Source organism: Peromyscus eremicus, chromosome 3 (assembly GCF_949786415.1).
Source record: "Peromyscus eremicus chromosome 3, PerEre_H2_v1, whole genome shotgun sequence".
NCBI classification, from domain to species: Eukaryota; Metazoa; Chordata; class Mammalia; order Rodentia; family Cricetidae; genus Peromyscus; species Peromyscus eremicus.
In genome coordinates this window covers 22,439,897-22,454,422 of record NC_081418.1, presented here as the reverse complement: position 1 = coordinate 22,454,422, position 14,526 = coordinate 22,439,897, and the positions used below count along the sequence as shown (strand labels likewise).

The 14,526-nt window shown below is 42.2% G+C and overlaps 1 protein-coding gene across 9 annotated transcripts in view; it reads left to right on the top strand.

Moving 5' to 3' along the window:
• The window catches only part of Ica1 (islet cell autoantigen 1), a 149,396-nt gene that overhangs the window by 43,417 nt on the left and 91,453 nt on the right, over positions 1-14,526 (top strand). For all 9 annotated transcript variants that reach the window (XM_059257377.1, XM_059257373.1, XM_059257376.1 and 6 more), the window contains exon 6: positions 2,473-2,671. In XM_059257377.1, the coding sequence (XP_059113360.1) occupies positions 2,473-2,671 (199 nt within the window). The remainder of the gene's footprint in view (positions 1-2,472; positions 2,672-14,526) is intronic.

Below are 14,526 nucleotides of genomic sequence, written 5' to 3'. Positions count from 1 at the left end.
CAGTGAATGGATTGTCACCATTCTGATTTATATGAATTAGCTTATGACAGTGGCGCTCAACCTTTTATACAGTTAGTTCCTCATGTTGTGATGACACCCCAAGCATAAAATTATTTTCATTGCTACTTCATAACTGTAATTTGCTACTGTTTTAAATCATAATATAAATATCTGATATGCAGGATATCTGATATGTTACCTCCCAGGAGGTCGAGACCCACAGGTTGAGTATCACGGTCTTACGCAGTGATGGCAGGAATGAGGGTAGATAAGGTTGTTTTGTATGCCTTTTTATTTTCAAACATCATGTTATTGTAACTTTAAAGATATCTGTATAACTTCCAACATTCCAAGGGATCAAGAGCATTCTATTCACAATATTCATTTTCAGCAAATGGAGGAAAATATATGCAATCTAAAGGAAGAGAAAAGGAGTCAGAAAGTGAGCAGCAGCCTCAGGGAGGCATCGGAGGGCTGTTTATGTCTTTAAATAGAAGTCCTCTGTGTTACAAACCTTCATGCTAGTGACTTATTTGTTAGGCGTTGCTTCTGCTACACATTCTGTTGGATGAAAGGCAAGTATTAAATTTAAACCACCAGTATAAAACAAACTTACTTCATGGCACAGAGATGCGACTTTTTGAGAAGACTTCTTTTTTTATATAGATGTATCTATTTATTCTGTGTATAGTGTTCTGCCTGCATGTATGCCTGCATGCCAGAAAAGGACACCAGATCTCAGTATAGATGGTTGTGAGCCACCATGTGGTTGCTGGAAATTGAACTCAGGACCTCTGGAAAAGCAGCCAATGCTCATAACCTCTGAGCCATCTCTCCAGACATCTAGGTAGGGTCGTGTGGGCAAGCTGCTGTCACAGATGTGTTTAACACTTAAAACAATTGCAGACAAAAGGAAACATGGAGAAATGGCAAAAGAGATTTTTTTCTTAAGGTTTATCATGGCATTTATAATTTTAGAGTTCTGCACATGGGTTAGGCATTGGATGAAATGCCAGGAGCTGACTTCAGCTCACTAACACCATCATTCCCTTTGGCTGATTAACCTGGTATACGAATGGGATCTTAAATGGTTATCTTATGTTTAGCGTTTGCATCTATGCCCCGAAACTTCATAAAGAATGTGTTGTGTGGCTGGAGAGAGGGCTTAGTGCCTGAGTGTGTGTCTGTCGTGCCTGAGTGTGTGTCTGTCGTTCCTGCCGAAGCCCGAGTTTGATTCTCAGCACCACATCAGGTGCCTCACAACCACCTGCAACTCCAGCTTCAGGGAGTTCACGACCAGCCGCCAAGGACACCTGCACTCACACACACAGACACACACATGGATACACTAAAAAGAAAAATAAGCTTTAACAAAAGAAAGACTATGTTTTCAAAGTGTAATTCATCTGACACTGGTTCTTTGGTTTCGAATACGGAAGAAGCAGTATTTTGTACCGCAAATAAATATTTTACCTAAAGTTAGGAGATGCCTTCCTTTTTTAATGAATAAATAACAGTTTGTTATGGCTGATGGCTACTGTTATAATAATTTTACACTTGGACAGTGTACATTTATTTCTAGTGTGACGTTTGTTTGTTTACTGGTAATGTTTGAGATGGAACCCAGGCCTTTGCTCGTGCGGGGCAATTGTGCACCACTGAGCTGAAGCTCTGCACCTCCTTCTTCCCTCCCTCCCTCCCAACCTCCCTCCCTCCCTCCCTCCCTTCTTTCCTTCTCTCTATCCGACTCCTTTCTTTCTATCTCTCTTTCTTTTAAACCTCAGGTAGCCCAGGTCTGCTGAGATTAACCTTGAATTTCTGAGCCTCCTGTCTCCTGCTGGGATTAAACCTGGATCCTATGACCTCTCCTAGTTTGGTATTTTATTTTTATGAGGATTGAATCATATAGCCTATCAGATAATACTGACAGACAGTTGACCCTTAGTAACTGTGCCCTTCTTCTCTCCCAAATCATTTAAAAATGCTTCGGTCCATGAGTCAGCTCTGTTTCTGTTAGAGCAAACTGCAGGTGCTCTGGCCTTTGAGGAGATCAACATGGCCACGTCCAGGACACGCTAATTATGCCTGCCCCATTCCTCCTCATAGGACCCAAACTCCAGGAAGAGAAGAGACAGGGAGTAACCTGGGAATAGAAATAGGAATGGCCATGCCTTGCCTGCCCTTCATTGACCTAAGATTGGTTTCAACTTCAAATAAACACTGTACAGACCTGGGGCCACCCTGTAACACAAATGGAGGGCTTGCCAGCGGCCCAGTTCATTAAAAACTAAAGGATCAGAATGTGGGCACTCTCTGGATGATTCCCAAGTTCACATACATTTTAATTAATATCTGCCACGTCTTGATGAAGCCTTTGTGTTCTGGACAGTGTTCTAGACATGCAGAACATGTCAGGGATCGAAACTGCCGTTTTCCGTTGTTTCTTGATTGTAGCTATGTCCTCTTGTACAGGTTGGCTTTGCGAAACCCTTTGTGTCGATTTCACCAAGAAGTGGAGACTTTTAGACATCGGGCCATCTCGGATACCTGGTTGACAGTGAACCGCATGGAGCAGTGCCGGACAGAATATAGAGGGGCGTTATTATGGATGAAGGACGTGTCTCAGGAACTTGATCCAGACCTCTACAAGCAAATGGAGAAGTTCAGGAAGGTAGGAAGTTTCTGCGGGTTGTCAAAAGGGGGCACCTGCTAGAAGGCAACCAAGTGTGATTTGAATCCCCCTGGTAAGGAAGACATAACTCAAACACACCAAGGATGCAATTAATCATTGCTGACATTTTTTTAATGTGACAGAATACCAATTAATGTGATATATAATTCTCTAAGGAGAAGAGAAGAGACAGCTGGAAATTGCTGGGATTTAGTAGCTGGTTTTAATTGAAGTCAGATTTTCATATAATGTGCACTTTTTATAAGGTTGTCACTTGCAAATGCCTCTTCATGCATAACTGAAAATCCAGGGTAGATCACACAAATCTAGAAGGTGAGAACAGACTGTTTGGCAAGTCCTTTTAATTGCTAATTCAGTTAAAATTAGTAAAATAATAACAATCCTTTTGTGATGTCTCCAGAGACACTGGGGTCTAGTTGTATGATTAGCTAGAATGGCATTGACCTTACCTGATGTCGACCTCTTCAGAAATTTCTCTGAGAAAAATAAGAGCCGAAGAGATGAATATTCTCTTAAATTTCCCTGGGAGAATTGGTAAGCAACTGAGAAACAGTCTTCAGTTCCTTTTTTTAAAAAACCACATTGTGTTAGTGTAGCCATTTGGAGCCTTTTGTCACACAGGAATACATCCTACCACTGGGTGGCAGTCATACACCGAGTATTTAATGAACATGTGGAGTGATTTTGTTGTGTACAGTGTTGGTAGTTCTTTGTTTGGGCAACTGGGTGTGTTTTAGGGTGTGAAAGAAAAAAAAAATCAGCCAAATCTTAGGCTTGACATAATATTGTGTCAACTATCTTAGTCATTTCAACTGATCCATTTGTAATTAGAAATATTGCTTAAAAGGCTTAGATTCCTTTTGAGGGATGTCACTTTGGAATGATGAGCCTGGAACCTTGGCTGGTATGCAGGAGGTTAAGAAGTGTGGGAACAGAGGGATGGAAAGAGCTTCTCGTGCTCAAGACAGTGGTCACCGTTTCTTGACCTCGATATCAGAGCAACATAAATTCCTCTCGAAGTGAAATTTTCTCTTGGTTTTGTAATTCTGACTCCCTCTCTTGCCATGGGAACCAGCATTATTTTTCCCTCTGGTCTTTTGCATGTCAGCATCTGCCTGCTCAGGAAGGCAGGCCGGCCACTGTGCCCAGGCAAAGGTGGGACGACAAAGTTTTCCATAGATGATGTAGATGGAGTGGAACTCGTCGGAAAGAGGAAAATCGGGCTTCATGGTAGTAAATAAATCTGATGTTTATGGTTTGGCAACTAGATGCTGGTGAGCCCAGGCTGTTTTGCAAGTTTTCTGACTTTGTAATTAGGCCAGTCATTTCTTTGGTCATTAATATTTTATTTGGGGGTTGAGGAGAATGGGGCGGATGGGTGTTATAGAAAAGGAAGAATGAGAGAAAAACAAAGCTGCCTTCAGGGCCCAGTGTTGACACTTTACTTATTGTCACCTTAAAGCTTGCTATAATCAGCACACACTTTGTCTTTTGTGGATGAGAATGATACCCATGGCAGGTAACTAACCTAAGGTTCAGACAAGGAACTAGAAGGCTGAGTCCTTGAAAATATGTAGTTTCCCCACCAGGAGACAAAGGAAAGAAAGTTAATATACCTGAACGCGGCAAAGGCACTATCATAGTGCTCCCTTGCCTGGGAGCTGTTCATTCAGGACACAGTTGCTGGGTGCCTCCAGTGTGCCAGATAATACAAGTAAACAGTTCCTCTGGACGGCAGAAGACGTTTCTGTGGATCTGTGTTTATTTGGTTTGTTTGGTAGGGAGTGGTTGCTAGCTGTAGAAGGGCGAAACAAAAACCAAATCCTTCGTCATTTGGTTTGAACATTTCCCATCGCTTAATGTCATCAATCTCTTGATTCTGGAAAGTATGGGTGGTTTGGTTTTTTCTTAATCCTTTGCTGTGCAGTAGTTGCTGAAACTGTGCCTGTCTCCCTAATCCTGTGTGTGCTGGATTCAATTTAATAGCTGGATGCGGTGGACTTGGACTTGGGGAAAAGAATATTTTTTTGAGAAAGACTATCTTCAAGAGTGTATTTAATTAGACTGGACCTCTGTGAGGACAGGGAACTACATTGGTTCTCTCCAAAGCCTAACTCCAGGGCCATTGCCTGGCCCTGGATATCACCTATATGTCAAGTGGCAGTATTCTAGGCATAGTCCCAGGTGCCAGAGCCATGTCTCCTCAGCTCACTCAGCATTCCCACGGCATGTCAGTGACCTCTCCCACGGCATGTCAGTGACCTCCAGTGCTTTGGAAATCGATAGATGTGATGGTTCAGGTAAGAAGTAGCAGGACCGACGTATGGCTTGCTGCTGTCTTTGGGGAACACTCTAAAGTATAAAGTATAAAGTTTTCTATTCTGTACAGTGTTTGCAAATTAACTCTACTTAAGCTTTAGACTCTTGGTCCCAGTGGGATTCCACCTTAAACAGAGTCTCTGTTTATCTCTCAGGAGTGTGTTACCTAAGTCCTTGGGGACAGGGCCCCAGATGTGCTCAAAGTGTGTCCTCAAGGTTCTTTCTCCTTGGTGCTATCTCCTCTCCACATTTCAGCTGATAAAGCCTGGACTTGAAGTTCGGTTGAATTCACATATTCTGGAGGAGAAAAAGTTGTCATCTTTACCTCATGGTTATGGCCCCCTATTTGGAATTTTTAGAATGCATTCATTTATTTGCTCATTCAGCAAATGATATTGAAGCCCAGTGACATGCCTGCAGCACAGAGGAATATAGCATAGCGTTAAGCCCGTCTCATGCAATCCGTCGGGCATAAAACAAGTAAATGCAATGCAGTGTGTTGCATGGTTGTCTGAGATGGAACGGTGCTCAAAAAATAAAACAAAACTAGCCTGGGAATCCCAGATGAAGTAGCATCCCCCACCCACAACAAAGGACAGAATGAACAGTATAATGGTTTATGCTGTCGACTTGACATCTAGAATTGCCTGGGAGCTCGGTCTCTGGACATGCCTGTGAGGGATTATCCTAATTACATTAATTGATGTGAGAAGACCCATTTTAACTGTAGACAGTACCGTTTCATGGTTGAGCCCTGGAGAAAATGAGAGTTGAGTACATACATGAATCCATTGTTCTCTTCTGACTGTGAAGGTGATGTATCCAGCTGTTTCAAACTCCTTCTGCCTGGACTTTTGCTATGATAGACTGTGCCCTGAACAATAAGCTAAAACAAACCCTTACCCCATTAGATTGTTTTTGTCGGAGTGTATTGTCACAGCAACAGTTAAAACAAAAAACCAGGACAAATAGGAAGGACCTAGACAGAGGGAGTAGGGAAGAACAGAGCAGAGATTCTAGCCGAGGAGTCAGCTTGGACAAAGGCCCAAGGTGGACGCAACATGGCATCTAGAAGCAGGCCCAAGTGAGGTGAGCTGTAGAGACAGAGGTGCCTAAGCAGTGGGGCAGGAGGGGGAGCAGGACTAGAAAAGAAGGGACATCTATAAGGGGGCAGTGAAGAGTGTTGAGAAGGAGATGGGAGGAGGAGCAAAATTTGTGTTCCCAGCAGCTCAGTCAGATTTCCTGACAGAACAGGGAGTACAGAAGTACAAAGCAGATGAAACATGGCATGACTCGGTCACAGAGGGATATAGACCAGAGAGAAACACACTGTTCTGACCTCTGGCAGACTCCGTAGAGTCTTTAATTACAAAGCTGTTTATTATTTTTAGAAATAAGCAGAATAAACATAAATAAATGCCAAATTGGAAGTGAATTTTCACCTCCAACCAAGACTTGTTCTTTCTTTCAGCATTTCCCAAATGTCAGGAAACTTTTCAAACAGTGGAGCCATTTTGAGCAAGACAGACATGATGAATGAAAATTTAAAATTAAGCCGAGCAAATGATCTGGCACCCTTTGAAGCACAGAGGCTACAGACAGCAATGTGCATCAACAGTGGGAGTCTTAAGTGTGTGTGTGGGGAGCTAAAGAGAGGAAATCTTGATCCTAGCCTTCTGGAAGAAGCCTGCTAGTCATCTGCTCCTTGTCAAAATGACTGGGAAGAAGGAGATACCTGGAGAGTGGGGCCACATGGAGCCTCTCCCAGGCTGAAGTGTAGGAGCTGATGGGTGGATTAGCATGGGTGGGGCTGATTGTCTGTGTGTAGTTGGAGGCTCCTTCTGACAGCATGATTCACCCTGGTACCACGAGGTATTTTATGAGCAAAGTTAATGTGTAATATATGTGCCCTTTGAAGGCAGAATAAAAGGGTATAATTTAAAAATAGAAGTCAGCTTCTCTAGCAGATGACATCAGCTGAAGCTGCAAGCCCCAGTAGAGCCTCTGAAGCCTGTGCCCTTGAGAGCTCCTGTGGTCAATTAAGTGTCTTGTTTTTCTTGAAAGTCAGAAATGGGATGGAGGGTAATTATTCTAAATGGAATAAAAGCTGTGTTGGGTGTAAGGAAATAGTTCTGAACCCTCTAAAGAGATAGTATGGAAATGTATACATAGCATTTGTAGGACTCAGCCTTTATAGACAAGGGTATGGGAACCAGTGTTTTAACCAGAGCCATTTACTAAATAGTTTAATGAAATCCTGCAACATTTGTCTAGAGTTTCATCACAGTAATTCAAACGGATATCTAAAAGGCATTTTAGGAACTATAAGTGATGTACACTGGGATTCATAGGCCTGTCTGTCTCCGTTAGAAATACCACAAGGTTGTAGAGCCCAGTTAATCCACTAGTCATATTATCAAAGGACTTGTTAACAGTAAGGCTTATTAACAAACATTGGCAGTTTAACTAGGTAGAACCTTACTAGAGCATCAGTCAGTGGTGACCTTGTATCCTAGTGGTGAAGGTTTGTGTCTAAGAGATTGGTCAACGATTAATAAATAGCAATATTGATAATAGATGGTGGTTTTCCCCTGTGAACAAAGACTTGGGTTAATTAATTTGACAGTTTTATTAATTACTGCTGAAATCATTGGTTCTTGTCAAAGGTCAGGCTCCTTTAGCAATTGAGGGCTTGTCCCAGGGGAGTTGAAGCCTCTTAGTATTACAGAATTGTCACCGCTCCCTCTCCCCCCGCCCCCTCTGATAGAGACCTTCAGTTTTCGCCTTGCATTTCTGCTCTGGATTAAATTGGTTCCTGCTTCAATTCAGTGCTTGACTAGGTCTGGGACCCACCAACAAGCTGGCTTGAGTGAATAGGTAGTATTTTGTTTGGTCTGTACAGTAGGCCAATGTTCAGTATCTAACAGAACTTTAACCCTCCTGGGCTTTCTACCTTATATATTATACCTTAGTTCTGATATAAAAAGAGGAAGGGGCTGGCTCCATTGTCTCTTCCAGCTCTGCTCATTCTAGAGTTCTGTATGTGGGTTGAGCCCTTTTATGAGGTGAGGTGAAAATTCCCTTTATAAAGTTAATACTCGTTTAAATGTATCTGTTTCATAGTTCTTCCTGTTCGCTGGTTGCTTTTCGGTATGCGCCTGTGTTTCTTTTGCTTTGGACATTTAACTAGTTCACTTGTTAGTTGTGGGCCCCCAGCATTTTGAATCTTGCTGCCCAAATGCCACAGGAAGAGCCTGTATTTTCACATGGCACAACTTGGAAGGGAACTAATAATTATAGCCTTGCTCCCAGCTCTGACGTTCGTGAGATGAGGCCTTTGGGCCTTGGTGTGTCTTTTATTGATTTTTTTTTTCTCCCACTGAACTTGGTAAATACCAAATATCTGCTTGAGGGCTCCGCTAAGACTATTTAGACTAACACCCGAGAAGAGATAACTCTGGCAGAGCTGGAGGGTGTTCCACTGCCACTGCTCCTGACTAAAACTGGGGAGCAGGACGGAGCCCCGGCCCCGAGTCAAGCTCCACTCCGCTCCCAGCACTGCCTGCACCATCTGGGGACACTTCGGTCCACGTCTGATTTTGCATTCACTAGATGCAATCACCAGGCTTCCTCCCTCTGTAACATCATTTTTCTCGAGTTCATTAAGCTCTAAACTCTGTAATCCCATCTGTGCAGAAGTGTAGCCACTGGGAGGGGTGGGCACTTAACTTCTGTAGTCTATCTGCCTTGACCTCAAGGACATTCTCATCCTGCTGAGTCCAATTGCCTCTGTTTAATCTTGGATGCTAGAAAAATCAGAATATCTCACTCCTAATTCTTGGTCATCAGAGTCTTTGAGGTACTCATCACATACAGATATTGGTGTTTTTCCAAGGGTCAGCAACTTGTAACCACAGCCCAGCCACTTATTATTAAGGTAACACTGGGAGGCGGTAGAGGGGGTATGTGTTGTTGATACATACCTGTGCTCTATGTAGTCCTCATTGTCCACAGCTGATTTCCAATACCATGGCAGAGTGGAGTAACCACAACACAGGCTGAAGGCCTGCAAAGCCAATGACACTCACCCCTGCTTCTTTAGAGCTCTTGACAGATGCTTTACAGCCATGCTGAGTGCATGCCGAGACTTAAGAACTTGGTTATGTTAGCTTTTTAATTGTGGTAAAGACACATACATTTTTGTGTCTTACCCAGGTCTCTTTGAGCGTTGTTCCTTTGGGCAGATACCATTGCTGACTCATACGGAAGTGCTAGTTTCAGTTTCCTTGGGGGGGGGGGGGTGGCTCCTGTGCTGTTCATGGTCAGAAGTTTGGCATTAGGAAGTTGGTTTGCTCTCTGTTGTCTCTTGTACAATGTTCAAGTGTCCTTAAAACAATAGTTCGTACAAATGCAGAGGTGTTACATGTGATGCTTTATAGCAGTGCAGCCTTTACCCCTAAAGTTTCTAATTCTATCAATGGCTGTTCTGTGTTTGAGGGAAACATTAGAGCATGAGAATAGGTAGGACCAGGGAGATGCTGCTAAGTAGCATCCAACTCCTAGTTCAGACCCTACTCCATTGTTTTTCTTTTCATTTTTTTGAGTAATATTTTAACTGACACGTATTCATTGTATATGGCACTGAATTTTATAAGGGCATTTTAATATATAGCGTCTCCGCCCCAAGCCCCTCCCCTTTCCTCCCCCTCTCCCCTCCCATTGGCCCCCTTTGGAACCCTGTACAATTTCCCTTCTACTTTTGTGACACATCATGTACATCCACAATTGTTTGTATCTATACAAAATGTAGGATCTAAAAATGAGAGAAAACATGTTTGCCTTTCTGATGCTGTGTGGTTCATTTTTTTTTTTTTTTTTTATAGTCTACATATAACCAAAATCGATGACACAGGTCCATTTCTGTGTCGGGGACCTTAAGGATACTGAAGCATGCAGAGAAAGCTGAAACTGTATGGGAAATAAAAACAGCTCAAGAACAAAAGAAGGAAAAACACAAAAATATGCAATTAAAGTTTTAATTAAACATGCCCACATATACTATATGCTTATCTCCTCTAAGCCGATGCTTAGAGATTATGTCTCGCCAGGTGAAGGTAGCACACACCTTTGATCCCAGCACTTGGGATCACAGAGGCAGGCGGATCTCTGTGAGTTTGAGGCCAGCCTGGTCTACAAGTTTCAGGACAGCTGGGACTGTTACACAGAGAAACCCTGTTTTGAAAACTTAAAAAAAAATAAAAATAAATAAAAAGAAAGAAATCTTGCCTCAATCACTGAAATTACTAAGAAGTTTTTCTCCAAGTGCAGACACAGCAACACCTCATGTCTTCTACAACATTCCAGGAAAGAAACTCTGCCCTGGATGGCGGAAGCAGAAGGGCAGTTCCAAACCTCGTTCTTTCATTTCACCCAATCTTCATGAAATTGCCTGCTATGTAACATGATTTCAGGGAAGGGAGACATGGATAGTGCCGTGGGAAGTGTGGTGGAAAGAAAACAGAATGAATGTCTTGTTGGATAGGTCTGCCTAGAGATGTAGATTGTGTGGGAACGTAAACTGGGAAACGGTGGTCATTCATATTACTTAGTTCTTTGGCTGAAAAATGCCGGTCTTTGTCATCACATGACAGAGACAATACACTGGGCTTAGCTTTTTATTTAGCAAACATACAGTGCGATCTTTGTGCTTGGCACTATTTCAAGCTATTTGCTCATATAAACGTACTTAATCCTGCTAATAAACAAATCAAGAGGATATAGTTATTATCAACATTTTACAAATGAGGAAACAAGCACACAGAGGAAGGAACCTAGTTAAGGCTACCCGGCTCACCTCAGAACCCAGGCACCCTGACCACACTCTGTCCGGCTTGCACAGCATCCCTCTCATGATGCTTCATGTTTCCATGGGTGTTCCCTTCACTTTGGAAGTAATCCAGATGTCACCCCATTTTATAGACATAGAAATGCCTAGGCTTCTGGGGTTAAGAACCCGACTATGGTCCCCAACAGTGTTTAGTCTCTTCATTTATAGAACATAATAACAAATAGAAGTCCAGGGGTACCATGGGTCCTTAGCCACAAACCAGAAGGCTCATTCCCTCAGGACAAAATGCTGAGCAAAATACTGAGCTCACTAGCCATGCTAAGCACCCCCTTGCAGCCTGTGGCTCCCCACACAGGATGACAGGATCCCAGGGAGTGATTTACAGGAGGCACTTAGTACACTGCTGTGGAAATGCTTTGTACACAATAACTATTTTGATAGTCACTGTGTTTATAACTGCCTCTCCAAGAGAAAATGTTGACATCCAGTGAAGCATGCTAAATAAACCTCCTATGTAGGAAGGGGTCTGGCTGGAAGGGGCCACAGCCTTGGCTTGTCCCCTCAGCATGTACTAGAAGATCACTGCTTCTTATTATAGGCTGTCTGACGAACTTGTCATACCTAAGAGTTTCTAGGTATGACATATCACCCCTGGGCCTTCTTCCAACATAAGGTACAAGGGATTCTTGAAGTGCCTACCCCAAAGTTCTCTTCCTGCCTGTCCCCTCACTGCCTCGAGCTGCTGGTGTTCTTGGTCCATTTCATGTAAAAATTGTCCTTTGCTATAGTGTGAACAGCAGCCCATCTTTGTGTTCTGGGGACTGTTTATTCCTCTTTGCTATAATCTACTTTCAAGTGAATGAAGTCTTTGGGGAAAAAGTGGCAGTTGTGTATAATTCTGCATTTATAAATGGACGGGCTAAGAACTTGAACAATAGTGTCTGTGCCTTTCTTCCTTGATATACCTTCACAACTTTTATATTATTTCTGCTTTGAGTTAGATTTCTTGGCAAGAAGAATTTAAATTTAAGCAAACAAATGTTCACGGTGTATTTACACCTCTAAAAGTTTTAGGATATTTTTGTACAAATGGAGTAAACATATTTACACACATCCCCAAAATAACAAGGCTGTTTAAGTACATTTCCGTCACATCCTGTTCTGTTTCCCGGGCTGGAGGTTCATTTTCAGCGGCTGGCAGCGATTAGTCACTTGCCACATGCAGGAGGTCTCCAGCCCCTAATTATTCTACAGCCAAAGGATCTGTCGACTCAGTTCCCTCCTCACAGCCTCGCTGATGTTGCTTGAGCCGAGTCCTCCTCACCCTGGAGATCTGCAATGGGCTCCCACCCTCAACAGAAACGATAGTCCTGATGCTGCACCATAAAGCTGAATGTGTCATGTTACTGCGTAAAAACTTCCTCTGCCTCCCACTCAGCCTTCTTGCAAGTCCAGACTCTACAGTATGCGCTAACTTAACACCCCTTTCCCAGCTTTCCTCTGGAACAACACTCCTGCCCCCTAGCCTCGCTTACCTGGACATGATAGGTATGCATGAAATATGAAGCCTTGCTTGAAGGCTTCCCCAAAGTCTTGAGTACCCTGCCTGATACAGCCCTTTCTTTGCCCCCCAGAGACCACCCCTTGCCTCATTCTTCTCTTGTGCCTATAGAATTCTAATACATCATTTAAAGCCACAGTACCCTAAGGAGCCTTTGTTGACTTTATGGTGTTCCCATTGTACATGGCATGGCCTGTTGCATCCAATGGGTATTTATCAAATGAGTGGGTTGGTAAATGCATAGGTTTAAGTTTCCTTGAAGGCAGAAGGAGGAGACTGCACATCTTATAACCCCAATTGTATAATAAACAAATACAACATGTTTCTGATATTTGCTTTACTGAATGAAGATTATCTCTACTATTGAGTAAAAATGAAACGTTAATATACAACCAAGGAGTCATTTACTGGAGCAATCTGGAAAGTGTCTACACATAGCAACTCACAAAAATTCCATTATCTAAGTTCTATAGGAACATTTTGGTAGGGATTGAAAAATAAGTATATTTTATAAAACTCAAAGAGCCAACATATTAAATATTTAAATAGATTTTTTTTAAGGTAAAGGCCAGCTTCCTTATGAAGAAGAATGGCATCTGCACATAGAATATTTGTCTAATTGAGGGAAAAGCTTGCTTAACTCTCAAGTTTCAGAGTAAATTCTGGACAAAAGTGAATTAAGTGTGTGCTTGTCTGTGAAGATAGTTTTCATTTCACCAAATCATCTGGCTTTTCTTCCTAAGACTTCTGTGTATTAGGTAACATCTCAAGCCTAGAGTTTCATAGATGACAATATGCAAACCTACAGACTGTACCCAGTTGGAAAATCAGATCTTAGGTAAAAATGTGTCATTTATTGATCCCACTTCATAAAAAGGTCATCACTCAGCCCATCAGCAGCTGGAAGGTTTGGGAGGAATTCATTATTTCTGTGTTTCCATCACATTGTGCTTTTGGCTACAGGATCGGGGATGTCTGGTGCTCATGACAGCTACCCCCAACCACAGTCTGTTCCATTGGCCTGTGTCTCTCTTGGAAGCTCCTGAAGGAGGTGTCATCTTAGATTATAGATCACTGGAAAATCACTGTGTTCTAGCAGTGTGATTTTCTGGTTACTGTCTTTGGCCTGCCTAGTTCATCTCCAAGTCCTTCATAGCTATACATCCCACCACATCGCCCTCTTGGTTACTAGCTCAGATGTCAGCTAGTCCTTTCATTTTCCATGATGAATTAGTTGCAATTTTTACCATCTTCTAGCATTCAGTATAAATGAAGACAGTTGCATCTGAATATGTTAACCTAGCATTTTTATTTTGAAACTGTTATGTGTTAGGGATCTATCACCTACTATTTAACTTTTATTTTTTTAATGATGATTTAATTTGATAGATGAAATAGAATGTGGGTTTTATTTAATTTCAAACAGAAACAGTAAATCTACTATGCCCTCGACACCAATAGCTTTACAGAACTATAAGCTGCTTTTATTCAAGTCAAAAAGAATTTTCTCTGAATACATTCCTCACAGAACTTCCAGTGACAGTAGAAATAATGGTTTAATGTATGTAGGTTGTCACTCCCAAGTCCAGCTGGGTTTACAAATGACTACTGAGAGTCACTATTCCAGAAAGATCTAAGCACAATTGCTATTTAAAAACAAACAACAACAACAAAAACCCACTATTCTCTCCTCTCCGTTAGTTTGTCATAAAGGAGTGATAAACAGTTTTAAATGATACTTCTTTTAAATGATTGAATTATTATTTGCTAATTCCCAGCAAAGCCTTCCCAGTGAGATTTATGCAGCAAGCGCCGGCCCTGAAATGGAGTTATGGAGGTTTTGCAGTTTTCTTTGTCTACCAGTAACATTTGGATCCCTGTGTGTCTGAAGTCCTGTCTACACACTCTCATTTAATCTGTCAAAAGAACGACTGAACAGAAAACCGGTATTTTTCTTCCCGTAGACTGGGATTTCTTTTAAAAGATGCTGTATGATTGCTTGGTCCTTAAAGAATTAACATAATCTACGTCTAACAGGGAGATGAGAGGGTGGGGGCCAGACTACCCATTAATGTCCTCATTGGTGCCTTTGAGCATAAGCTTTTT